The sequence below is a fragment of the Triplophysa dalaica genome, chromosome 20, assembly GCF_015846415.1.
Source record: "Triplophysa dalaica isolate WHDGS20190420 chromosome 20, ASM1584641v1, whole genome shotgun sequence".
Taxonomy (NCBI): domain Eukaryota; kingdom Metazoa; phylum Chordata; class Actinopteri; order Cypriniformes; family Nemacheilidae; genus Triplophysa; species Triplophysa dalaica.
The window spans coordinates 1,514,819-1,541,048 of record NC_079561.1 but is presented as its reverse complement, the minus strand read 5'-3'; the positions used below and the strand labels follow the sequence as shown (position 1 = coordinate 1,541,048).

At 37.9% G+C, this 26,230-nt stretch overlaps 4 protein-coding genes across 4 annotated transcripts; 2 read left to right on the top strand and 2 right to left on the bottom strand.

Moving 5' to 3' along the window:
* The first annotated feature begins 522 nt into the window (after nucleotides 1-522).
* dazap2 (DAZ associated protein 2) lies at nucleotides 523-5,220 on the top strand. The gene is made up of 4 exons (XM_056732594.1): nucleotides 523-698; nucleotides 1,281-1,399; nucleotides 2,097-2,345; nucleotides 2,450-5,220. The coding sequence occupies exons 1-4, from the start codon at nucleotides 686-688 to the stop codon at nucleotides 2,573-2,575; spliced, it is 507 nt and encodes a 168-aa protein (XP_056588572.1). The 5' UTR covers nucleotides 523-685; the 3' UTR covers nucleotides 2,576-5,220.
* A 436-nt stretch (nucleotides 5,221-5,656) lies between these two features.
* Nucleotides 5,657-16,678, bottom strand: bin2a (bridging integrator 2a). Its single transcript, XM_056732592.1, has 17 exons — nucleotides 16,441-16,678; nucleotides 14,369-14,518; nucleotides 13,940-14,020; nucleotides 13,781-13,835; nucleotides 13,546-13,640; nucleotides 13,169-13,264; nucleotides 12,964-13,071; nucleotides 12,665-12,750; nucleotides 11,727-11,802; nucleotides 11,559-11,641; nucleotides 11,357-11,461; nucleotides 10,518-11,010; nucleotides 9,470-9,527; nucleotides 8,712-9,364; nucleotides 7,149-7,198; nucleotides 6,705-6,764; nucleotides 5,657-6,612 (listed from the first exon to the last, which is right to left on the bottom strand). The coding sequence occupies exons 2-13, from the start codon at nucleotides 14,459-14,461 to the stop codon at nucleotides 9,492-9,494; spliced, it is 1,407 nt and encodes a 468-aa protein (XP_056588570.1). The 5' UTR covers nucleotides 14,462-14,518; nucleotides 16,441-16,678; the 3' UTR covers nucleotides 5,657-6,612; nucleotides 6,705-6,764; nucleotides 7,149-7,198; nucleotides 8,712-9,364; nucleotides 9,470-9,491.
* On the top strand, nucleotides 15,454-18,074 carry si:ch211-210c8.6 (uncharacterized). Its single transcript, XM_056732593.1, has 5 exons — nucleotides 15,454-15,685; nucleotides 16,716-16,821; nucleotides 16,926-17,032; nucleotides 17,223-17,395; nucleotides 17,694-18,074. The coding sequence occupies exons 1-5, from the start codon at nucleotides 15,529-15,531 to the stop codon at nucleotides 17,979-17,981; spliced, it is 831 nt and encodes a 276-aa protein (XP_056588571.1). The 5' UTR covers nucleotides 15,454-15,528; the 3' UTR covers nucleotides 17,982-18,074.
* A 331-nt stretch (nucleotides 18,075-18,405) lies between these two features.
* Nucleotides 18,406-24,679, bottom strand: racgap1 (Rac GTPase activating protein 1). Its single transcript, XM_056732591.1, has 17 exons — nucleotides 24,521-24,679; nucleotides 23,879-23,966; nucleotides 23,576-23,778; nucleotides 23,339-23,481; nucleotides 23,023-23,092; nucleotides 22,814-22,867; nucleotides 22,656-22,733; nucleotides 22,344-22,461; nucleotides 21,829-21,971; nucleotides 21,319-21,483; nucleotides 21,091-21,186; nucleotides 20,811-21,009; nucleotides 20,628-20,733; nucleotides 20,328-20,460; nucleotides 19,597-19,726; nucleotides 19,403-19,514; nucleotides 18,406-19,317 (listed from the first exon to the last, which is right to left on the bottom strand). The coding sequence occupies exons 2-17, from the start codon at nucleotides 23,961-23,963 to the stop codon at nucleotides 19,242-19,244; spliced, it is 1,911 nt and encodes a 636-aa protein (XP_056588569.1). The 5' UTR covers nucleotides 23,964-23,966; nucleotides 24,521-24,679; the 3' UTR covers nucleotides 18,406-19,241.
* Nucleotides 24,680-26,230: the final 1,551 nt, after the last annotated feature.

Here is a 26,230-nt window from a genome sequence, read left to right as displayed (position 1 = left end):
TGCTTATGTTTTGTCAAGAGTGCAGACTAAGATTTAGGAGCATATAAAGGATTTATTTTACGTGTTCATTTTAATATAAATACTATTAAATGTAATCACCAACTATGCAAAACCAATAATTATTACAGGGATTTTAGAAGTAAGGAATATGTGTATATATAAATATGTATGTATGTATAATTAACATGCAGTCATTAATTATTGTGTAGTCTAATCAAGCCTAATTCATCAATATCATTCACTGTGTCAATGTTTGTGTCCGTCCCTTTGTCCCTAAATCATGTTTACACGGGAGCAACAAATGACATTTCTCTAAAAGTGCTTTACATACAATTAACGTAGTTGTATAAAAAACATGATGTGGCCTTAAACAGCACATTCCAGTATACACAAGTAAAGCCAGATAACTTCAAATGTTTGTACGGTTTTGTAAAACGGGACTAAAGTTCACTTTCGTTTCGGTGCTAGTCATGAGTTTCCTTTAACGAGGCGTGGCGTCAACGTGACGGCTAATGACGTAGCTCCACCCAGCACAAATACTCAAAGGATAGACGAAAACAAGGAAGTTACGAGTAAAAAAGGACGAGGAACTCTGTGTAAATCTTTAATTTATTGTCGAATAAACGAAGGAATCGACCTGTTGGAATTCTCGTCCCGTGGGCTGTTTTATCTTTAGTCAAGAAAAATGAACAACAAAGGTAAATTTGCGGTCAGCTCCGCTGTTCTGCTTTTCTGGTTAGCCATTTCCTAGCAACTACCAAAGGACTTAGCTAGCATAACTGACTTACATAACAAACGAGTTTCCATACCGAACACGTATTCATTTTGTGCCAGACATCTGCCATCGACTACGTCTTTATGGAAAACGTTAATTTTTGACGGCAAAATGTGTTATTTTACACCGCTGGGCGATGTTTTCTAAGGGGATGCAGGTAAGGGGGGCTAGCTTTGGTCGCTACAGCGCGATGACGTGATCGTAGAGGTGACCTCATTAGGCATTTGGCAAGCGGGACATGTTAAATCGCGCACAGCATCTGATTAATAATTACATTTTACGTTTTTTTATTATTTTGTCAATACATTCTGTTGCATTTGCTATTTGCCCTGTTAGCTGTCAATTAACGCTAACCCCGGTCTTTGTCTTCTGGTTGCGCTTTCTCGATATCGTTCCTACCAACCTTTCTTCTCTATATAGAGTATATGACTTTACAGAAAATCAGTGTAATATTCTCATTTGAGTATATTTTGACTCTGTTTTTTTTCCCTTTGTATTGATTTAGGTTCATACCCACAACAAGCTGTTTACCCTCAGCAGAACTCAGCACCTGTTTACCCACCTGCTATGCAAGTCCAGCCTCAGGTGTCCCCATATCCAGATGCCCCTCCTCCATACTCTGAGGTGACTACAAATAGTGAATATGTTCTGTATATAGGACATTTTGTCCTCTTATTTTAACCGCAGTATATTTACAATTAAGTAGAGGAGGAAAACTGCAGCAGTTTTTATATTGATGGATCATCTGTTGTATTAGGAGTACATCGCCTCGAACTGAAAATGCCTTTCTAGCCGTAAAATGGTCCAAAGATATAGTAGCTAATATGATGCTGTCATAAACAACATAATCTGAACCATATGCTGAGGTGCAATGTCTCTTAAAGAAAAGCACTAAAGTCTGTAAAGGGCCCATCACTGTGATTTTACAACAGGTTTGTGTTCTTAAAAGAAAAAAAAAGAATGTTGCTTTATCTATATCAAGATATCTATCAAGATAAAGATTGTAAAGTATAATAAACGTAAATAAACATATATATATATATATATATATATATATGTATATGTATATATATGTAAAGTAATAAACGTTTTTAATAATATTAATAGGAAAAAGCAAATCTTATACTGTAATAAATGCTATTAGTGTAACTTCGGCCTATGTACAGTTTTAAAAACGAGACATTGGTTATTAATACAGAATGTGCAGATACATGCATTTATTTTATTTTATGATTGACTGCTTTGGGTGCAGATTATCCAATTCATAATGTTAAATTTACAAATGTGCAACTTACTTTGACAAATTTTTCCCTTCTCGCAGGTTTATCAGCCCAGATATATGGCTCCTCCCCAAGCCCCTGGACACCTCCCCCAAATGACCTCAGCATACCCAGGTACTCAGATGTACATGCCCATGGCTCAGTCTGTTCCAATGGGGGCAATGGCATCCAGCGTCCCAATGGCATACTATCCCATGGGACCCATGTACCCTCATGGTTCCACTGTGATGGTGGAAAGCGGATATGATGCTGGAGCTCGCTTCGGGCCTGGCACCACTAATTCCATTCCTGTGAGTATTCCAATGATGTCTTTTGTGTTCGGAATGTAATCCAGATGTTTGTTATTTGTTTAAAATGTAACCGTTTTGTTGACACGTTTGTGTTTATATTCAAGCCTGCACCACCTGGACACATGCCTAATGCAGCTCAAATGGCAGCCATGCAAGGTGCAAATGTGGTGATGACGCAACGCAAGGGCAACTTCTTCATGGGCTCCGGTGGGGGTTACACTATCTGGTAACAGTGAGCATCACCATGGGCATGAACCGAAGCCCTCCTTCTAAGTTCCCAATCCTTTACCTCCCTTACCCTGCCTCCCCTGAGGCAGCTTGGCTAAGCCACAATACTGATTAAACCTAATGGAATGTAATATGTTAGAACCCCTTACTCAAGGTACAGTACTCCGCCATTTATATAATTGTGTATTTGCACAATTATATAATGTAAAACACAATTATTTTGTATTCACAATTAAACCCGTTTTTAAAATACACGATAGTTGTTGGTGCACATTTTTCGTGACTTTTTGGGGGGAGACAACTCATTTTTAGCTTTATTGGCATTAATGTACCATTTTACAGCTTTTTTTAGCTACTGGAGTTTTTTATGTTCACTTTTTCTTCTTGAGCCAGTTTTTCTGATGCCAAGAATTGCTAAATCATCTATCTGACGTAGCTATGCACTTGAAACGTAGCACGCTGCATTTTATTCATATCATTAAGATATCATAACCTGAATGTCTACAATCAGATTATCGTATCTTAACTGAGGAATAGTCAGATATATAAAATAAAGGACTAAGCACTGCAAATCAAGGAGAAAGATGTGTTTACAAACTTTAACAATGGCGGAGTATTGTACCTTCGGGCGAGCTCATATATATGTTATCAGGTGCCAAAATTGAATTGCGCACCATTATTTAAAAGCAAAGAAATTTACATATGAATGAATCTAAATGCAGTAAAACAACAGAGAGAGTGAACAAGACAAACTAAACACGTGGTTCAGATGAGTTGCTTTTTTTAGTCAATATTTACCCCTTCAAGTCGGATGCCCAGAGCTGTACATATATAGCCGTTTCATTTAGTTATCTTTTGTGTCACACAGCTTCCTTCTTCACTGGTATGCGTGTTGTTCTTACACAAACTTTAGCTTTGTCAATACAGGTAACGTTGTTTACAGAGGTCAAGAGGTCACCGTTTATTTTCAGTATCTCACATTTTGGCACATCAAGCATTTTCTGCTAGTTTTGTTTCGGGGAGCTGCTTGTACCAAAGATCTCGACTAGAATGCACTAGATGCTTTTTTGCTTCACTTACAGCATTGGCCCACAGGTTTATTCATAAACATATCATATGTAGGTGAAGGTGATTACTTTGCAGGTATTGTACACCTGGCAAAGCAAATTCCAGCTGTGACTGCATTTTGTAGGGGTGTGTATTTAAAACCGAAAAAAATCAAATGTTGCCTAGTTGTATCTTGATGTTTCTGCATGCACTTTTTAGTTTTGTTCCTAATAAAGGATTACGGTTTTGAGAAGTATTAAAAATAATTTACGTGCACTGTCGATTCTGATTTTGTTTTTGCTGAATTTTTTGTACAAATGCAAAGTAAGTGATGCAGTTCGCTGCATTGGTGATTTTTCAAAAGCAGCGTGGGAAGTAGCGTATTCATACAACAGCTGGCGTTCAGAGGGTAAATGATGGCTAATAAATCCGGCTATTTCTTTCTCGATTTCTGTGTACAAAGTTTGCCTCCCTTTATAATCTTACCTCAGTTGTACTGAAAATGACTAGAGGAAAAATAAAACTTGCCTGAAAAATGCTTTAAATTCCACTAGCTATTTTTAAAACAGTTAAGTCTCATAATCTAAGAAATCTTTATTTCTCCTCTTACTGTTTTATGATCTTCATAACCGCTGTTTTTTGTTTGACATTAAAACATGTGACTTCTGTAGCAGTTACCTTGTGCTAGATGTGACTTCAATCCTGCTTATTTTACTAGATAACAGTGAAATGCTTAGAAATGCTTTTTTCTTAATGGCCACTAGCATGATGTTATGTTTGTTATTAACCCATATACATTTTATGATTGAACTAAAAAATGTCATTTTATGCCTGCCTGCTCAATACGGCACATTTTTAGGATTTCTATGTGTATCAGGTGCATCACTGGGTATCCGACATCAGTTCTAAAGGTTTTGCCCTTATGGAAACAAACAAAGCAACATAGGCATCATTTAGGTTGTTTGTGTCTTTGTAAATAAGGAAGAAATCCTTTCTTCATCAGTCAATGCAATTGTGATGATTATTAAACAAAAAATGGTTGCCTTACCACCATTAATACCATTTTCTGTGATTATTTTCTGTGTGTTTATGTAGGTTTTTATTCAATTTAAAAATAGTTATGAATTTAGCTCACTTGACTTTAAAGCCATTCCTTAAACAAATACAATTTCATTGATGTTTTCCCATATATGTCATTTAAAAAATGAGGCAAATACATAAGAGGGCAAAGCTTTCAGAACTCAAGATCTGTTTCAGTCTTAGGGCAGCATTTTATCATGGCTTATGCCACGGTTTGGTTTGTGTATTTGCTATGTAGCAGATAAATTGCTTTCTTGAGCCTCAATACCATGACAGCCACGGATGGTTTTAGTTTATGTGGGTACTACAGTTCAGGGAACCATTTTGTTTTGTTTTCCCTATACATAAAAACAAAGGTTGTGATGGGTTGTAATGGTTGCATACTGCAGCATTGTGGATTCAACGTCCAGTTTGCTACATGGGAAAATGAACTCCAATGAATATTGTGGTGCACTTAACATTTTATACTAAACCTTAAGAATAAAACAAAATTTAGAATAAAAGCTATTTTGAATTTTGACATTCTGTGCTCTAATTTGTTATTCAGTGGCCATGTTTCATGTTTCTTTGACTATAATGATGACAGATATTTGATCAATCGGGTAACAGTGAAACACAGTCCTGTCCTTTTAGAAACATTACAAAGGTATTAAAAAAAAAAAAAGAGTTTAACTTTGACAGCCCTGAAGACAAAGAAATAACAGCTTCACAAATTCTCTCTCTAAAAAAAAAAGTGTATACTGTAGCACTAAAAGTGTTTCTTGGCTTGTAATCACAGTGGAATCCCTCTTAGTGCTAAAATGAAACATATTTTGGTGCTTTAGTGGTTCTTCAGCGGTTCTTTGGGATGACTGAGGTGCTATAAGCACCTTTTTTTTTGGAGTGTAGAGGTGCAAATCAGATTTTGCATTTAAAACTAAATAAACAGGCAAAAGGAAAAAAACACACTTTGAAACTGACAATTACATTCATTTTTATGACGACAAAGATATTGAAACCCTGCACGAAACGTGAATTTGATCAGCACATGTCTGATTTACAAATCCTGACAGAGGTATTATTTATATTTGGCACTGTCACGCCATGACTTTGTAACAAAAAACAATCGTCAGTTGTAAAGTGTGCAAAAACAAATACATTTAAATGGTTTGCAAGGCACTGTAACAGTGGATTCTCCAACAACAGTTTGGTTTAAAATAAATTAAAAGAAAAGAATGGGGCTACCAAAGGCAAAGGAGAACACTTATTAGCACTATAGAGTCATGCATCTTTAAAAAAAATCTGTACACTGCCTCCCACTTGCTAAACTCATGCATGGTTATAATAAATAATAGCTCAGATAAATGATTCACTGTATTGAAGAATCTCATCAGACTTTCCTGGGATACTGCTGAAACTGAGATTATACTATTTTTTTGGACTACTTATTATATTTAGCCTTAAAATGACAGCACAAAATAAATGACTGTCTCTGTGACTTTATCATATGAAAATCAAATCGTTGTAACGGCAAGCTTGTTTATGCTACAAATAAACCGATATTTTTCACTTCTCTATATCCTTCCATTAATACAGCCAGTAATAGTCCTTTATCCTTCCATATAACTCCATCTGTATCCCTTGAAATGCGTTCCTTCCATCGAGCGCACACTACATATCGACCTTCCGCACTTGAGACACCGTATGGACTGTATTCAGAGGTCTAGTCCATAGTTGATTGCTGGATACCTCCGAGCAGGTCAGATGAAGTACTCCTTTTTGCCTGGAGTGACGGTATCATTGTAGACCTGGTCTGGGTCAACTCCTGGAGCAGGCTCACCTGCAGTCCTATAAACACCCTTGTTGTGGCACAGGTATCGGTACAGAAGGAATCCACAGACAGCAAGCGTCACCAGGACAACAGCGATCACCACTAGAAGAAAATGATGTCAGTTATAAACAGCGGCCAATATACAAAGTGACACCCCTAGTAAATATACCTAATACATTACCAATATCATTTACCTCCTATGACAGCAGAGTCTGTTTGCTGTGGAGCTCCAGTTGTTGGTACAACGTCTATCGCTGCGCAGAAGAGAAACATGAATGCAGACACATAAAACCTGTGTGTCAACATTCATTGCATGCACAACAACAGCCATTTGGAATTACAACTATTTGCGGTGGAGAAAACTGTGCAGCCTTGTTGAGAGTAATCGGATTAGGAATACTGCAACATGCCATTCAATGTTAGGCCAATTTTAAGGCACGGATTTCATAATACCGGCATAAAAGATTTCTTGGTCATGTAGGCCTAGGTTATAGATTTTAAATGATAGAAAGCCAAACCAAGACAGATTACGTTACACTAACCTATTATGATGTTCCGATTCATTGTTAAAAAAACGTCACACCCAAGTCTGTGGGAACTAAGATAAGGTATCTTCTTACATAAAAAACACTACTTACCCCTGGGACCAAAAGTAGTCATTGTGAGATTCATAATGTTATGGACAGACCTGCATAAAGAATTTAGCGAAAGTTACTGAAAAGCAATTGCGATCAATTTTGTAGTCAAATAGTTTCATTGAAAACGGCTATAGTACTTCTACAGTAACTATGTATCTGTTATCCTTCACTTTAAAAATTGAACGAAATGTAGAATTTCTGAAGCTTTTTTACTTTTCAATACAACAAAGCTGAATATTGAGTCATATTAGTCTTTCACCCCAAACCTATTTATACAATGAAGTGAATATTTCCTCTTTTTATATAAATAAGCCTCTTCATGTGTGACATTGCTTCAAAACCAAAAACTTTTAATATCGTGTAAACTTCTGATTAAGTATAGACTATTACATGTGGACAAACATAGGTGCGGAGCAAAAATATTGATACAAGTAACTATATCAATATGTTTTCTGATAGCATATCCAAACCTCTACTATCTATATATTTTTTAAATACTTCGATAGTAGATATATCATATACATACGGCCAAAAGTAAGTGGAAGTGAGCATGGCCCAAAAATATATAAGAACCCTTCGAGCTCTCTGAGCTGATGTGTGGGTGTGCTTTGCTTTTAAAAATAAGTGATAGAGTAACGAGATATATAAAATAAATGCTGTTTGTAAGCCTCGCATGTTATGACCCACCTAGTCACTTGGCTACTGCAGTGCATTACACAATACGATTATTACAAAAAGTAAAAAAGACCTTTATGTTGCTTTCATGGATGACACCTGCGCATATACAGCATGTTCATTGTTTTAAATGTGATGCACCACAAGACCCAAGTGACTTGCTGACCCACCTGCGTGAGGGAACCCAAACCTCTGATCTAAAGGTCCATGTATGGCCTTTTTCAGAGTTAATGGATGTTTTAACACTTTTCCTTACAGAAAACCACAGTTGGTGCACAGCATGTTGTATTTCACACTTTAATTTGTTACATTTTCTATTTCAAGTATTGCAATATATCGTGAATGTAATACAGACCTAACAAACATCACTGGACTGTGAGTTATGTGCCTCTTTATGAAGGTAAATGAGGATCTGAGTTCTTTGACTGGTCTATTATCGTGTCTACTTAGTTTTGATTTTGTTCATGCACTCCTACGAGCTACCGTACCAGTCATATAGTAAAATTACTGTTAATGCAATAAAGGGGTCATAGGTCTCACTTCATATTTGTAAGCCACTCTTATAGTTACAAATCTCGTGAACGCATATAAACGTCACACAAAAGAGCGAATCTACACGAACATGAAGGTGTTGGGTGGACAAATAAACAGTTCACTTAGACAAAACTTAGACAAAGAAACACCGGATTTTGTTTGCGGACGCAACCTTAAAAAGGAAACGCAGATGATCCCTCTCGATTTCATTTGATGTCGTCGACAAACTCTAAAAACTCTCCCTGCAATCGATCAATTGAAAGAAATGTATTTAGACTTTGTCATAACCAGATGTTCGGGTAGTAAAACCGACTAAACTACTTCCACGTCTACATAAACAAAAAACAAACTAACCTCCCGAAGTCTTGAAGTGGCGTATAAACGAGTCTCGGATCAAACCGACGTCGATCCTTCTTCCTTAAACTCACAAAGGATCATAAAATGTCGAAAGCGCTCGAGCTGAAATCTGACGCACGCGAGACAGCGTGAAGCAACCGCGCGCCGCACGCTGAAGAGTGAGCGCGTTCATGAGCGTTTCCTCCCGGCTCCTGCGCGCTCACTCGGGATCAAACAATGGTCGCATTCCACGAAATGACTCATATTAACCAACAACCACACCAGACAAAACAATACCGCCTGAGCAGGCAGCTGCTATTAAAAGTTATTTATTGATTGTTGAATGTCAAATACATCACAAGTGTTTCCATTCGAGCGACAATTATTATTTGAACATAAATGGCTGTGTAGCCTATATTAAAAACATCCAGACACAAGGAAGACCACCATATGTGAGGGCTAAGATCAAGTGAAGTTTAAAGAAATTATCATTTTTCTCAGATAAACTGAATGTTGAATAAGATTTATTTAATCATAATTCTTCTACGAATACATCAGGAGTGACGGAAAGAAAGATTTAAGAAATCAAAGTGTGCACAACATTTGGAAATTCTCTGTTTGCTGGAAGATCGCAGGTCTCTGAGAGATGGCAATAAACCCAACGTATGTTCCTGTAAACACATTAAAAGTAAAAAACAGATTCATGCGTCTGCTCACTGTGGATCAAATGAAACACATGATGATGAGCTGTATAAATGTTCTTAAATTATGCTGACCCTTGTCTTGTATCTATAGGCGTTAGTTCTCCTTCCCCTTTCCTGATGAATGGTCACTCTTGAACAAAAAAACAGATGACATTGCATGTTGAGTTACTTCTTTCATATTTGAGCAATTCTTAGATCTGTAATGCCTGAATGGAGCACTACATTACTTGTTGGTAAATACTTGTTTTGTGTTGTTGATACATGGATATGTTGGTTGACGAGTTGTTTAAACATACATTGTTTAAAGAGCCATGTCGGCTACTATGAAGTGGTAACTGAATAAAAATACTTAATGTACAACAAAGGCACAAAATTTGTCTGTAATGTATTTTTAAAGTTGTATCAATTTAAGCGATTTAAATTGATACAAAGATTTGGCAAACAAATATTTTAATGCATTTCATGAAGTAAATTATATGCATATATACAACTCTACAAATTTTAGCTAACAGTAATATATGTAAAACATACTGGATATACAGTAATTTATTTATTTCTTCTAAATACAGTAAATTAAAATCTAGCAATTTGCTAAAACACAGCATTACAGTACAGTTTTTCCCTGCATTCTGCGATTACAGTAAATGCCTGTAAATTTAATTTGTATGGCTGTTAAAATTTACATTAGGAAATTTTACAGGAAATTGTTTACAGTGGACAGTACATACTTTAAAAATAGTATGTAAAACTGTGACCTTATACCATGACCTCTTGTTAGATGCGAGGGTTGTCCTGTTATGATCTTGACAAATATGTTTATTTTGCATTTTTAATTCAGTTTTTTAGTAAAAACAAATCCTAACCTTATCACGCGAGTTAAAATAGAGAAACTTTTGGTTTCATGTACATTGCATTGTGGGAGACTGTCTCCACAGTACTGTGTGTTTATATTTGTAGTATGTCATTTAGGGTTTCTTTACATACTACAGTAAAAAATGTAAGAATAACATCTCAGTAACCCATTCCAAATATAGCCAGTAATGTAAAATTGCTATAATATATCAATGTTTTATACAAAAAGTCTTATGTGAATTTCTTGGATCACTCAAAGCACGCTCACCTCCTCTGAACTCACTGTTTGTGAAGTCTCGATTTGTTCCACATCTGAATGTTTGTCAGGAGCTATTCCGTTCTCCATCCCAGAAGGCTCCTCCATCTTCTTATGCTCCTCACATACATCTGAGGCAGCTGTGGTTTTGATCTCTGTGCCTTTAGTAGGACTTGAGTTTGCTTGAAGTTCACTCTCATTCTCAGAAGATGATGAGTCATCTTGAGACACAAGGCTGTCTTCCGGTCTATCTTGATTTGTGGCTGTTGAGGACTCGTTCTCTTTCTTCTCATCCTCCACTGGTTCATCCTCAGTGGTGTCGTTCACCTGGTGCTCATGGGAGGGAACATCTTCTTCTTTGGGATAGTGTATGGAAGTGGTTTCTGTGTCTCTGAGATGAGGCACGTTGATGTAATGGGGTTTGGGCCTTGTTGGACTGATCTGTGTAGGGCTGTATGGTTCATATTTTGGTTTGTCAGACCTGAAACTGGATGAGTTCTCTCTTCTGTGTAGCAAATACATACAGAAAAGAATGTTATGTTGCTCCAATGAACATGTTTCAGTAAAGTCGCCTTAAAAACTTAAAAATCACTATTGCAACGGATTCTTTTTTGTGACAACATGCCCCTAAAGCATGGGACCAGTCTTTTTGAAAGCTCCTTAAACTCCATAAGCTGCTATAACTTAAGATCATGCATTTTCTATGAAGGTACAACATAGGTAGACAAAATATCTTTAGTTAAACTAATGAGAAATACACCATTTAATGCAGTAAATCGTCTATTCTAAAATAATATCCACTTTTACCAGCAGATGGCGTGAGTCCCCAAATAACCTGAAGATGATTTTACCTGAGAGAGCTTCTGGGGCTGTACGTCGTGTGTAAATCATAAAAGGTTTTAAGTGATCTGGGAGACAAAGTGTCTCTGAACGACCTTCTCTTCAGGGAACCTGAGCTTTAAAGGGAAAAGAAGCCTTTTGTTACTATCTGCAACAGTTTCACAATTTTCAAAGATTATAAAACCACAGAGACCAGACTATGAAGCCATATACCGGTTGAAGTTCTTCACAAGGAAGGTCTTATCTGGATGCTGCTCCCTCAGCTCTTTCATCACAGTCTGTAGATCCAGATTGTTCTTGAATATAAAATGAATATTTGTAGATGATTTTGGGAGTATTAGAGGACGAGGAACAGCTGAAATGTTTCAATGCTTGGTTTACCTTGGTCATTTCCTTGTAGAAGATATCTCTAAGGTTGGAAACAGCTTGGAAGGCTGTAACATAGCATCCGATGCGACTGTAGAATATAAGAGAAGTTGAGCAGCTTTACATTCTCAGTGGTCTTATCTTATTATTAGGGCTGTAAACGATTAATCATGATTAATTGCATCCAAAATAAAAGTTTGTGTTTACTTAAAATGTCTGTGTACTGTACATATTATTTTGTATTTATAAACACACATACATACATAGAAAAATATAAAAAGATATTATTTGTAAATATTGATACATAAATATTTCCTAAATCTGTATACATGTTTGTGTGTTTATCCATCCATCCATTTTCTACCGCTTATCCGAACTACCTCGGGTCACGAGGAGCATGTTTGTGTGTTTATAATTTACAAAATTAAAATACACACAGCACACATGCATATATTGTGTGAACGCAACCTTATATTTCTGGTGCGATTAATCACGTTTGACAGCACTAATTATTATTATATTTTTGTTTTTATTATGTTTTTTCATCGTCTGTTAAATTAGGGTTTTAAAATGATAAAAACTACAAACCAAATTTGTAAAAACATGCTTGTTGAGGATTCTCTAACGTTTGCTATTTAAAGTATAGAGCCTATTAAGTTTATAATAGATTAAAACACTTTGCTGATGAATTTGTTAAGTGTAAGTTATAAACAGGAACGTTTTAATTTGGAAGTGGAATTAAGTTAACTTGCTTCCTTATACTTATAATCTAGGAGAAACAATCAAGCAGTCCCAGTTTATCTTTTCTCGGAGAACAAAAGGCCATGTATTGTTGGGTCGATTGGCTGTCAAGAATAGGGAATCTTCAACAGAAGCCAAAAACAAACCTATAAAAAGTGCTCTAAAACCGTCATTAGGTTTTAAGTATGCGTGCGAACGATAAAACTACTCACCTGTCAAATAGAATAGGCAGTTCCTCCTTCAGTTCTCTGTTTATGTCCTCAAATGTCGTCTTGGCTGCCTTCATCTCATCGTCAGCCTATTAAAACAACAGAACAGAGGAAAGATCTCTATAAATATGTAACATCTGATTCTCTTTTTTACTTGGTTTGTCAAACAAATGAAATAAATCGCTTTAAATAACAATAAAGCTATTCAAGCGTGTCATTATTATAAAGTCAGTACGATGTCTCATGCTATCTGTGATGTATTAGACAAAGTAGCTGTAAATATTTCAAATATGTCGTAATACCTTCCCAATTTTGATGTCGTCTTTCTTTTTTGCATTCTTCAGCACTGTCAGGTGATGTCGGGCGGAGTCATAGTCTACAAGCTTCCGGCCTCTCTTGGCCACTCGTTCCTGCATCATCAAAAAAGAAAGAGATTTCAGAAATTCTATTTTAAAATGTCATTGGAAATATTTGTGATTCGTGTGTGTGTGAGGCAGCGGCCGATACCCTGACATCTGGAAACTGGCTCATGTAGGAATCCATGGTGAGCAATGCCTGATCTCTCAGTTTACCCTCATAGTCACTCCACAGAAGATCTTCCCCCTTGTAGACACACATTTGTATTCAACAATTGTTGTTAAAAATCAAAATCGACATATATTAAGTTCCTAAATTATTAACATTGTTGCATTGAGAAATAAGACTAACAAAGAGCGTCATTACAGATTAGCTGACATTTGGCTGCATATGTGCACAACTTAATAGAAAATTGACCCCAACTATCCACTAAGAATATACAACATTTGTTTGCAGATGATGCCCATTTTCACATGTTTAATGTCCAATTACTTTGTGATGACAGATGTTTTCTTCATAAGACCCACCTCCACAATGACCCCGAGATCCTCTGCGCCATCCCACTCAGGGTCATATGCATCAAACAGGGACTGAAACAGTCGACTTGAAACATCCCTCATTACTGTGACACATAAAACCTTTGAGTCTTCTTTATTTAACTTTGAGAGCTGACACACATTGTAAATTTCAAGCGTGCTTAAACAAGGTCAATAAAACATGCCGGTATTTCTTTGGCTGTTTCATAACTGTAAAAATTCTCACCTCTGACAGCGTTCAGGTATGCTTTAAGATCCTTGTGTATTCTGTACGCATCGTTCTGTAGAGGAATCGTGAATCAAGGTCATGTGGGTGCAGCCAATCTCTTTAAAGTATTAGCATATTTATAGTCGCCTCTTTGTTTACAATAGTACATTTTATTACCTGCTGGTCTTGGAGGTTTATCACACACTGCTCAAAGTGCTCATCTTTGGTCTCATCAGATTTGCCGAGCTTCTGCAACACCTGTCAAGATATCAGATATGCTCAATTACACTTAAGTAAGTAAGAGAAATTAAAAAGTAAATAGTGACTTTGGAGAGCCCCAGTAGACACATTGGGCCAATTAAGGAGAATGTTAACCAGAAAAAAGCTACATGTCAACATTGGCTCTTGTCAATGGAGCTTTAACCCCACCCAATGAAGCAGATAAAACAACATTTATAGCTTTCAGCTACTCCCTTCTCATAGTCATGTGACCGTCGTAGTGATTGACTATCAGACTAAAACAACACAGTAAATTTAAGCAAGGCCGTATTGGAAATTGCATGGCCATTCTTGACATTAATGTGTTTTATGGTTCCTGATACGCACCTTCTCCTGCGCTCTGCTGAATTTCTTCTGGACCCTTTTAGCCAGCACATTGGCCCCTCCTTTTGAGCTGATGCTGGTTTTGCTTTCTGCCATCTCCACCACAGCTCTTTGAGCAAAGATTTGATAGACCTTTCAAGTATTTGGTCAATTCTGATGAAGAATCAAAAGAATAGTTACTGGGTACACGTTCTATTCAAGACACACCTTTTAGCTGAGCTTCTTCTGCAGTCATAAACCATAAATGTCTTATCTTTCCAGGACATGGGTTTGTGCATTGCAGCCCCTGAGTCATATTTCATTTTCAATGGTTATCTGCTATGCAGTGCTCACTAATAGGGGTTCACTTGTCAAAGAATAAACGAAGACCACGTTGGAAACTAATTTGAATTCTTCTGGAAAGATCTCATTTCGCTGCTGTTCTATCAGTTCCTGTCTGTCAGATAACATATGAAGAGTTTGGTCCCAAAATTAGATAACTCAAAAATTATGTTTTTACATTGTGCATTCCAATGAAAATCAATCAAACTGTAGTTGGTGTGTTTTAATTTGAGCCATAATTAATCCAGCGAACTAGTTCAATAAAAACATGATAACATAACAAAAAATATGATTTTAGATTTTTTTAAGAATCTCATTTTGGAACCAAACTCTTCATATATATTCCACCACACATAACCACAAGAGACCCACAGACACCATTGTAGTTTCCATTAAAACTTTCCTGTAGCTCAGTGGTTAGACTTTAGCGCTAGCAACACCAAGGTCATGGGTTTGACCCCAGGGATTGTGCACATACTCCAAACAAAAGTATAATGTTGGATAAAAGTGTCTGAAATAGTGTTGTATTGTATTCTCTTCACCATGAGAAGTGCGACATTAAAAAGATCACACATTTTGAATGTCGTTTTGTTTTAAAACCAAACCAACCGCAATTCCCATTAGCCATACATTACACAAATCGACCCTTGGCCACGCCCACACACCAAACGTGTTGTGTTTTCTACGGCCGCGTTTGTCATCAACGTACCGCGAGAGCGAATCAAAAGCATACGGATTAGTCTATTCTCGCGGTATTTGATATCACACGCCCATCGGTATGCGCAGCGCCACATGAAGTAGACCACGCCCAACGTTTTGAACTTTGCACTATTGTTTTGTCGATGGTTCATAAGTTTGTAACTTTGATGCTTCACGACCTGCTAGACATGATCATGGGAAGCGTGTTGGCCAAGTGTGCAGCCACCGACCTAACCATTCAGTGGCTCGGATGGGCACTTGCGTCTGCGTTCAAAACGGAGAAGTTTTACGACTTGGCAGGTAATGATTTATTCCAAGACGCGGTCATCCGTGTTTCATTCACCGCTAAGTTTTATGAAAACTGTCTTTGTTGCTGTCGTCGCAAAACATCATATTTCTATTTAAAGTGGCTTTGTTGCGACCTGCGCGTATTTGTGTTGTTTTTACAAGCTTGCCGATAGAAACCGCTACATGTAATGTTATCAAATATATTACGAGACTGCAGTTATCTAAGCTATTATGATTGTGTTGTGAAACAGTCATAAACGCGTCTCTGCACACAAAGCAGCTTTACTGCGGCTTCCTCAACCGAATTTCGAGACAAGCCCCGCCTCTTGACCAATCACGTCCGTGCCTCCACATGTATTCCTCGTATTATTGGGTGCGGCTACTGTCAATCCCGTCCTACGAGGCGGGACCCATCAGAGAAGGAGTGAAAAATTGAACGCTTTTAACTCAAATGTGTATCTGTACATAAATGCAAGTAAAAAAAATGAAATAACACACCGTGAATCAAAACGTGTAAATAGAACAAAACCAATCAAAATAAATGTATAGATTTTTATATTTTATATAAAGATTTCTGAATAAATTTTTGTATCACAACACTTATAAAAATAAAATATATAGAGTTTATAACTCTCTATGTAGTAGTATTTATATAGAATATATACAATTTCAGCGTTTTAAAAAAGTGATCATAAATAACTATCGTGCATTTACTTTATTTATTTAATGGAGATCCCGATATAGAAAGAAATTTGGATTGTACTCACAAGTCAACATTCAATTTGCATTTCCTTGCATTAAAAAATATTATCCGGTCATTTCAGTCCGTCAGACTCTGCTCCTAGAGCTCTCTTCTGTCTCTCTGTGAGGAATGTGCTCTTGAGGATCCTTGAACTTTGGTACCAATTGCCACCAAGTCCATTGGTAAAATATTCAGTGGACACGCCTCACTTTTAAAATGGCCGGACACAGGTGAATGACGTTTCTGCCCATCTCTTGAAGGATATCAGTTGAACTAAACATTAATGTGTCTGCTCTGTAGGATCCGGTACATTCGTACTGTTGGCTCATCTGAGTCGTGTTTGGGGTGGAAAGGGTCACCTTAGACAAAACATACAAACTGGATGTGTTACTGCGTGGGGACTGCGGTAAGAAGACAACAGAATTGAAGTCAACCTAATGTATTAATGTACGTCTTTAAAGTTATAAGTTAATAAGGTTAATAAGTGAAAGATGAGGCCTTGTCTTGCAGGCTTGGGACTTTTCTCTTTCTAAGAATCCTCAAAGACGGACAAGACCGGCGGTTTAACAATGTCAGAGACAGCCCAGGGACATTCTTTGTGTATTGGACCATGCAAGGTATTTTAACTACACTGCTATTGATTATTTCCGTGGTTACTGTTTTGCACTTAATTAATGATCGGAGAGTTTTTTAAGGTCATAGTTGTTTATTCATTTACATATTATGTACATACTATAAACATAGATGTAAATGATAAAGCTTACGCTACAACAAAACATTTCTTGAATGAAATCTTTGTCTTTCTAGCTTTGTGGGTATATGTCACCCTTCTGCCCACCCTAATGCTAAACAGTGAAAAAAGAGATGAACCCTTGGGTGCTCGTGACTATATTGGATGGGGAATTTGGGGGCTGGGCTTCGCTACGGAAGCTATCGCCGATCAGCAAAAGTGGAGTTTTAAGAATGATCCAGATAACGCTGTGAGTAACTTTTACTGATAAAAGCAGTTTGATGAAAGTAACATTATATAAAAGTTTGAAAAAAAATCTCTTTTTGTCTAATAAAATGTAAACATCGAAGTAAAGCTTCATATAAAATAAAATTTATAAAAATATATGTATATTGAATTATTATTGAAAATAAGATTGTAGGAAAAATATTGTAGTTCTATCTGGTGACAAAAGGTGAAGAAATGTCATTTTATTCATTTGCGTGTAAGGATTTAATAAACATCCTAGAGCAAAGACAATAATCACATTTGCCTCCATGTGTTCACAGGGAAAATTTATTCATCATGGACTGTGGGCATACAGCAGACACCCAAACTACCTAGGGGAAATCCTGCAGTGGTCTGGATTATTTCTGTCAGCTTCCTCCGTCATGCGTGGACCACAGTATCTCAGCGTGATGTCACCTGTCTTTGTCTGGTTCTTACTGAGGCATGTTAGCGGCATCCCCATCTTGGAGAAACTAGCTACGAAGAAGTGGGGATCAGATCCTGCTTTTCAGGATTACACCAGAAACACTCCAATGCTTTGGCCCTTTCCCAAGTTTAAAGGAAACTAAAGCACTGCATAGTTTACCTGCCTTGTTTCTGGACATTACTTTTGACAAATAAAATGGATTCTGTACATGGCCGGATACAGACAAAGAAACGGACCAATTTCTTTAATTACATCAGTTTCTTTTCAGAATTAAGTAAACTTCCCTATCTTATAGTTTGTCACACTTTATGCTTAAAAAAACATCATTGAAAAGTCAATACTGTTCTGTATCATTCCATCTCCCCAAAGACTCTATTGACAAAAAACAGATTCTGTTTATGGCTCAAGTCAAAGAAATGGACCCAATTTCCTTATACCAATTTCTCTACAGATTTAAGTCCTATATTGTACCATACGTTATGCTAAAAAAATATTCTCATTTAAAAGTAAACAATGTTCCGTTTCATTGCATCTCCGAACCCGAAAAGACCACACCGACACAAAGCACTTGGAATAGATGACTGTATTATACCATAAAAGCACAAGTCTTACAAAGTATCACACCACTCAAACTGAAAAGAAATTGGAAGTGATAAATCAACCTCACTCGATGTTCCACTTGGTTAAAGGTTGCCCTTTTGAATCAATAAAAGTCCTGACAGATCTGTGCTGCACACAAGCAGAATCTCCCCAAACTCTTACTAATTCTGGAGTACCAATGCTGCGAATAAACGACATGAACATACATGAAAACTGTCCAATCAGTATTGGTTTCTAAGATCTATGAACAGAAGAATCTTGTAAAACATTAACATTTATAGACGATCATGAAACTTAAAGACAGTCGCAACAATCAGTAGTGTTTCTGCATGCTGAACTAGATAATCCTTTCAATTTTTTATCTTACTTCCCAGAATCAAAAAAAGTTTGACCTGGTTAAAAACAAACTAAATGTCAAATTTGATCAAATCTTGATCCATTTAAGAGATTTGTCTTGCCGTTTCATGTAAAGCATGAACATACAGTTGCGGATTACACTAAACACAACTTCGTAGTTAGTATACCATTAACTCATCAGATTTGGGTTTCTTGATAAAGAACTCCCAAACTGACGGAATGAATAACTTTTCATAAAGTTTTGTGGATCGCTCAGCCCATCCCTTTGGTTTTTTGTATGTTAACAGGACATTTAAAACCGACTAAAAAACAATGTAGCATATACAGATAAAACCAGTAGCGTAAGAACAAATCAAATACAAAACATGCTTGGACAACGTTATATAATATATATTGCAACTGTTTCCCAATGAAAAGAAAACTTGAGAGCTAATGCGCTCCCGTGCTACTTCAGCAGGGGCGAGGCGAAGAAGTTTCCCTGGCGAGGAACGCTGGCGGCAGCTCTGCTTCTGCTGCCGAATCTGAAACGGTACGTTTTCATAAGTTATCTTACCATCACGTGAAAACCACTGTGTGTGTGTAGGTAGATCTGTGAGGTATACGTACTTGGGAGTGATTGCGTTGAGAGTTGCGTTCTTCATGCGCTGGGAGAGCGAGCTGGTTGATGGAGTCTTGCTCATCTGCTGGTCAGGGGTCGTAACGGGCCCAAACATACTCACTACAGCACAGAGGAAACATTTATAGCTGTACGATTGATAAAGATCAGGTAAAGTTCAAGGCTTTTTATGTAATATTCATACTTTTGTGGTCAGGTGTTGCATGAACGTTGGCGTTCTCGAAAACCATGTGGTTATTGTGACCTCGCTCGTTCTCACTGATCATGAACTGACTCCAGTATTCCACAGGCAGACCCAAAAGACGCTCAACCACCTGATGACAAAAAGTCAGTTCTTACACTACAGCATTTAAGCACAACGTGACCTCGAAGTAAACATGGCATGTGGTTGTAACCCTTCAAATAACAGGTTTGCATTGTTCAAACTGAACTATGAAATCAGAATGTTTATCTATGTGTTACAGAATTTTGAAGATTATAGGAGACATATTTAATATGAACTAGATCAGTGCAGTTATTAAAGCAAATTAGCTTTGATATCATGTTTACTAAAACAGACTTATGTAAAATTAAAATATTTTGCTTAACATATCGTTGCTGTTCTTCCAAAACCTCAAATTTGCCACTGTACTCTAAATAATTAAATAATGTACTGTGGTGACAATACATTTTTAATGGTAAGATATTTTCAAAACCCAGTGCCAAACATCAAGGGCGACTAATAATGATTTATGGCAATAAAATACAAAAAAAAAAAAAAAAAAAAAAAAAAATCACAAAATATAGAGATGAAAGGTTTTTGAGAAGGACAGCACCGATATTTAAAATATTACAGTTAACATAAAACTTTTTATGGTCATAACTCCCAAAGGAAAAAAATTATCCAACTGAAAACTTTTAATCATGTCCAATTACTTTTGGCTGCCGTTTTGTGTCCTGCAAGATGGTCATGGGTTCCGGATCTGGCACAGCATGACCTACAATTGTGGGCCCGAACACACGAGCCAAATTGTAGCCGTCCATCTTTGTGTCGTGGCTCTGTGCCACTCTGAAAATAAAATGAGTTAATAAATAAAATGATATTTATATTAACGTTCCCAAGGTCACAGCCCTTGCACTGTAAGTCCAAATTTTAGATCATAATCAGGCAGAAAATGGCTGTATGTTTTAATAGTTATTCTCCAGATTATGATGTATGCCAGGTTGGGGGTTTACCTTTGCAGGTGGATGATGAGGAAAGCCAGAGTGTCTCGGTTAGGCTGTGGCAAATCGCTGATGCGCTGATACATCAACGCAATGCTATTGTCATCATCGGGCACCTCTACAAGAACACAGTAACTAGTTACGGTCACCTGGACTTGAAGACTTGGTGTCTTGATATCATGAACCAGCACTAACCAGCAGCATCCATGAAGGCACGGTTGAGGCGGAAGGTCAGCAGAGGCTCTTTGAGGTTCCGCAAGAAGTCCTTGAGGAGCCCTGTGATGGCGTGTATGTCTTCCACCTTGCTGAGCAGAGGAACGTTCTTCCCACGCAGGAACTTCTCTTTAAGTTCCTTGACCACTCGATCGGAGCCGGACACTCTGTACAGACCGGTCTGTGGAAGGAAAACACACGTGTTCAGAATTGAAGTCTTATTTTCCACACGAACAAAAACATGTTGAATTAAGTGGTTTACCTCATGCAGGCCTCTCTGCTCGATCTCATTCACGCAGTGCACCACTAGTGAGGGAATCATGGGAGATGTGTTGGACACGAAGTTTGCCAGGGTACCCTATCAACATAAGAACCAACAGATTTTTGGAATTGACGACATTGCTTGTTTGCAGTCTGCAGCATTTTTGCAAATTTACTTTCTCATTTAACTTAAAGTTGTCTTTAAAACTAATAATGGCTTTTTAATCACCTCTTCACTTTTGACTGGAGTCCCAGCCATATTTGGAATGCAGGGCAAGGGGCAGCGTTCCCGACACTCGGGGTGGGCGACCACGCGACAGTCCCTGCACTTTAGAGAGATCTTCCCGAATTTGATTCTCTTGCCACATGGCACACAAGACTCTGGCTTGATCACCTTAAGCACAGACACAGAAAGAGACATTGATTATGAGATCTGATGATTATGCTATTTGTCAAGCTTAACATTTAACGCTCTCATACTGGAATAGATCATGAATCTAATCGAATGACGTGCTCTTTAGGTGGCCTATTAAAAAATCATAAATTGTCATCCTCTTTTGCTGTCTTGCTATCCTCGTGGTTCATATTGTCATCACGTGCAGATCATAAACGTTCATTTCAAGCTTAGACCGTACGTTTCTGACCGTACAAGGCACATTGTAGATGTCGGACTTGAAGAAACACAAGGCAAATCAAAGAAATGAATTATGAGGGCTGAGGACCAGTTTTCGCTTCATACCGTTTTGGAGACAAACTCATGTAGACGCATGCCTCCGTTGCCCTGGGGAGTGCTGGGTTCGGCTTTGTGCTGTCCGTTCGGCTGCTTGAACACATCCATAGACTGAACAGAATCGGTATCAGCAGTGTCCCACTCCATAGCAGCTATAAAAGACAGAGAAAAGCATTGAAACCAGGCCAAAACTACAGCACAACACTTTCAGAAGATAAGTAGAAATGCAAAGGCTCGAGGTGTTTAGTTAAGAAATAACAAAAAAACAGCCCAGCCAAAACACAAATCAGCCTTTAAAAAGAAACATTTAATCTGTGTTTTTATCTATTTAGCAAGCCAACAAGGGATTAATTTGAAACACCCTGCAGCCTTGAAAACCATCTTTTTAAATCGCTTCGGATGAATATTTGACCTTGTTTGACACAAAGCACTTTTTATTATATTCCAATCTCGCATCACAGCGTTGCGTATTTAATTGCAAAAGCTACCGCCACAAGAATTTAAGAATGCTGAAGGAAGCTCACCGGTCTTTCGTCTGCTCCTGGTCCAGTAGGGAACCGCTTCCACAGTGGTGACAGCCTCAATGGGACCTCCATCTGAGGGCACCGTCACAGTGGTCTTGGCAACAACAGACTCGTTACCCTAAGAAAAGTGACATTAATTGCTTTGTTACAATTCTAAAACTTACAATGAATTATTTTTTAAATATACATTTATATACACCTCTACTAGTTACCATAGATATGTTTTTATAATAACCATAGAAATCCCCAGCAAGGAGACACAAACTCTTCGGGCAATATAAAACAATCACAGTATATATAACCAGCTCTTACTTTCTCAGAGGTCCGGCCTGTGGAACGGGACCTCTTGGCAACGGCAGGGGGACCATCTGTGAGATTCCGGGAGGAACGCTGCATCGAGACATGAATCACACATATTGATTAAAATTCAGAATTAATTTGCTCGAATGCACTTAAGCTGGTAAACTTACTCTCTTTTGCCGCTTCTTGAGACGAACGGTTCTAATTGCAGATGAGTCCCAGTCCTTTAATAAAAAAAAGAATAAGAAACAATAAGCCATTATAACTGGGAACATTTTTCAAATATCTTTCAAGTTCGACATTTTCAGCTCACATCACCCCAGTTTTACAATGGAATATACATTAAATGAATGTCTTCCTGTTGAAAAAAAGGACATACCAAAGAATCATCGGTTTTATCATAGCTGATGTCTGACAGAATGGAGGCGGATTCATCAATGGTGGTCAATCTAGAAGAGATTATGAAATTAATTACATCAAGACAATTGCAGTTTGTAGAAATAGGAAATAATCTTTTTTTTAATCTAACCCATTAAGCACATTCAGTATACCTTATTCAGAAGACTAATTCTAATAATATATATATATGATTACAATCAGTTAAACATTTAGTGAAGATGACCTCAGTCAACACTAGTAAACTTGGAAATCTATCTAAGAGAGAAAGCATCACACATGTATGGGGACCTTCTTACCGTCTGCTAGTGTTGAGGTTTGGGGGATTCTGGGAACGGGCATTTAAAAATGCCAAAGCTGAGCGCTGTTCCTCATTTAACTGAATGCTGCTGCTAGAACCTTCTGACACCAGCAGCTCTCGAATAAGCTGGATCTGACGATCCTGCGGAGCAGAAAAACAACCGTAGGTTGTTTAATCAAAGGTTACATATTATGAGAAACATGATAATCTTTAAAACAGCAACACTCCTACAAACCAGTTTGGCACAGTCAGCCTCAGCTTTCTGTCTCCGACGGATCTCCACATCCACTTGGTTGCGAGCGTGTTTGAGCTTGACCTCCAGCGCACCTTTCTCCGTCTCAGCCTTGGCGACCACCTCTTTACAACCGATCAGTTCCTGCTCGAGTCGCAACCATCTTCGACGGGAGTCTTCAAAGTTCATGGCCATCTGAATGAACTCTGGCAATAAAAACAACAACACGGCAGTGTGAAGGTCCTATTAGAAGACACAGCAGCTATTTACTCAATGAAAGTGTGCATAATACTATCAAGTACTCACGGGGTTCAATACTCTCATTGAGCACTTCAGCTTGTGCTCGAAGATGTTCAAAAACGCTGTGAAGACTCATCACAGCAATCTCCATGTCCTGCGTAGAAAACATGAAATAATACAATACTTGTGTACCAAACTAACTGAATACGTTCAGTAGATTTACACATTACATCATAGATTCGTTTAAAACTGCTGAAACCCTGCAGTTCATGTCATGCCAATGTAGTGAACACAAGGTTTCTGTGAATACATTAGACACTGTCCTGTCATTCCAAATGTCTGGGGGTGTGACCAAAACGACAATACATATGAGAATGATAACAGAAGCTAAGAGTATTGTAAATTGCTAATATACAAGACTATAATAAAATAACATTTTAAGTAATATACATGGATATATCTAAACCACATTTAAAATAGCTTATTGTGCAAAACACTAATTATGAAAAGATCAGCAAAAATCTGTGCTCAAAATGTTTTTGTTTGAGAAAGAGATTACTGCCATTAACAATTTATCGCAACAAACTCGACAGAACAACGACAAAGTTAACAACGCATTGCGCTAGTTAGCTTCACTGTTTATTCCGCATAGCTACCAACTACACAACAGTGTTTACTAAAAACACGTCGCCGTGTTACAACACTTACGTATATATGTAGTTGTCCAGCCTTGTGTGGAACCGCCTGATAAAAGCTCGATAAAAGATTTTCACGGGGAACAAAAGCTCCGCACCGGTTTGTCCGATCAGGTTTACCGGATGTGTTGCCAACGTTAGCGTCTGGAAGAGTTGCGTTTCAAATTTACCCGCCAGCCAATCATCAACACCCAGACGTGATGGCGTTGATCTCGACGCAGAACGTAAAGGCGGGGCTTATGCTGTTTCACGTTGTGGTACTTGAATTACCGTACAATCGTTTTCCCGAGTAAATGGGACAAATTTGTGAGCACAATTGAAGCGGCCTTGAGTGTATTAAACGGCCAGCATCGTGTTTCGCTTTAAATATAACAATGTTAATATATTTTACATCAGTTTCTGAGCTCTAGACTTGTTTATATACGTTTCCCCCCTTATATTTGGTGGCAGTGACACCGTGTCTACACGGGAGCGACGCGACGCGGCATTATCATAATTTTACACAACAAGCACGTTGTCGCGTCGCGTGCGGTGTAGACACGGTGTGATTTATTTATCGTGCTGTGCAGCAGCTGTTCGACAGTTTGTACTTTTAAAAGTCTTGCGCATTGAGTCACGTATCATGCTGTTTTGAACGTCACGCCACGAGCGTTTTAGCTTTCAAACGGCACGGTTTCTATTCTGTTCTACTCTGTATAGCTCTGTAAGATCACGTGTATGTTAGTACTGCTTAAGAGGTGTGCCCAGTGGGAGTCAAAGCAATCTAAACCCGGCTAAATATACAATGCATTATGGTTATGAAGGATTAGTCATTTTTCAAATAACGTTGACATGCATGTGCCATAATGTGCCTTTTATCTCAAGCAATGTATATTGCATGTAGTTATAGTTAACTAGGGACCTGAACCCATGGGGTTGGTTTTGCTAGCACCAGCAGTGTTCTCTAGCAATCCTTTATGTGTGTGCAGTCATGCCTCTGCAAATGATCCATCATGTGGCGGAGCTTTGAATCACTCCACTGGTTGCCAGTTGCTGCCTGCATCAAGTTCAAGGCACTGATGCTCGTGTACAGATCTGCACCCTTCTACCTCCACTCCAAACCTACGCTCCCACCGCCTTCAGTGAGCGAGCAAGCCCTTGGAATACACACGAATAGACATAAAATCACTCTCCTGAACCTTCACATTCAGTGTACCTCGATGGCGGAATTACCTTCCCACTCCATTGACTCCATTAATGCCTGTACTTCAAATTCTATTTCTATTCGCTTTTTCTCAGCAGCAGCTCATAATTTTGTACAGTTCTAACCAAATGTGTATCGTATATTGTGGCACATCTCCCTGGTTTATGTCAGGTGCGATCTGTTGTAGTTTTCACTTTTTCATTTACATGTTCATTTAGCAGATACTTGTTTCAAAGCGACGTATAGATGATTCAACATTTGTCACCATGTCATTTTGAATAAAAACTGTATACTCAAATGTCAATTCATGAATGCAATGTAAATGAATTACTTCAACACGTATGGCAAGGCCTTAGTCTGCTTTTAACATCAATAATTAAAAGGGATAATTTACTCAAAAATGAAAATGATGTCATAATTTACGCACCCTAATTTCATTTCAAAACTACATGACTAACAGATGTGTTGCCAACTTTCTCCAAGATATCTTATGTGTTCTGCAGAAAGTATATTCTACAGTATATATAGGCTACCAAAATA

Coding starts and splice junctions, on each gene's coding strand:
- bin2a (XM_056732592.1), bottom strand. CDS start 14,461: ATGGCAGAAAGCAAAACCAGCATCAGCTCAAAAGGAGGGGCCAATGTG. Junction 13,641..13,780: donor ATACCTGAACGCTGTCAGAG/GTGAGAATTTTT, acceptor TATGTGTCACAG/TAATGAGGGATGTTTCAAGT. Junction 13,265..13,545: donor ATCTCGGGGTCATTGTGGAG/GTGGGTCTTATG, acceptor TGTGTCTACAAG/GGGGAAGATCTTCTGTGGAG.
- racgap1 (XM_056732591.1), bottom strand. CDS start 23,963: ATGGAGATTGCTGTGATGAGTCTTCACAGCGTTTTTGAACATCTTCGA. Junction 22,734..22,813: donor TCAAGAAGCGGCAAAAGAGA/GTAAGTTTACCA, acceptor GTCTCGATGCAG/CGTTCCTCCCGGAATCTCAC. Junction 22,462..22,655: donor CAGGCCGGACCTCTGAGAAA/GTAAGAGCTGGT, acceptor CACTTTTCTTAG/GGTAACGAGTCTGTTGTTGC.
- dazap2 (XM_056732594.1), top strand. Junction 1,400..2,096: donor CCCCTCCTCCATACTCTGAG/GTGACTACAAAT, acceptor CCCTTCTCGCAG/GTTTATCAGCCCAGATATAT. Junction 2,346..2,449: donor GCACCACTAATTCCATTCCT/GTGAGTATTCCA, acceptor TTTATATTCAAG/CCTGCACCACCTGGACACAT.
- si:ch211-210c8.6 (XM_056732593.1), top strand. CDS start 15,529: ATGGTTCATAAGTTTGTAACTTTGATGCTTCACGACCTGCTAGACATG. Junction 15,686..16,715: donor GAAGTTTTACGACTTGGCAG/GTAATGATTTAT, acceptor TCTGCTCTGTAG/GATCCGGTACATTCGTACTG. Junction 17,033..17,222: donor TGTGTATTGGACCATGCAAG/GTATTTTAACTA, acceptor TTGTCTTTCTAG/CTTTGTGGGTATATGTCACC.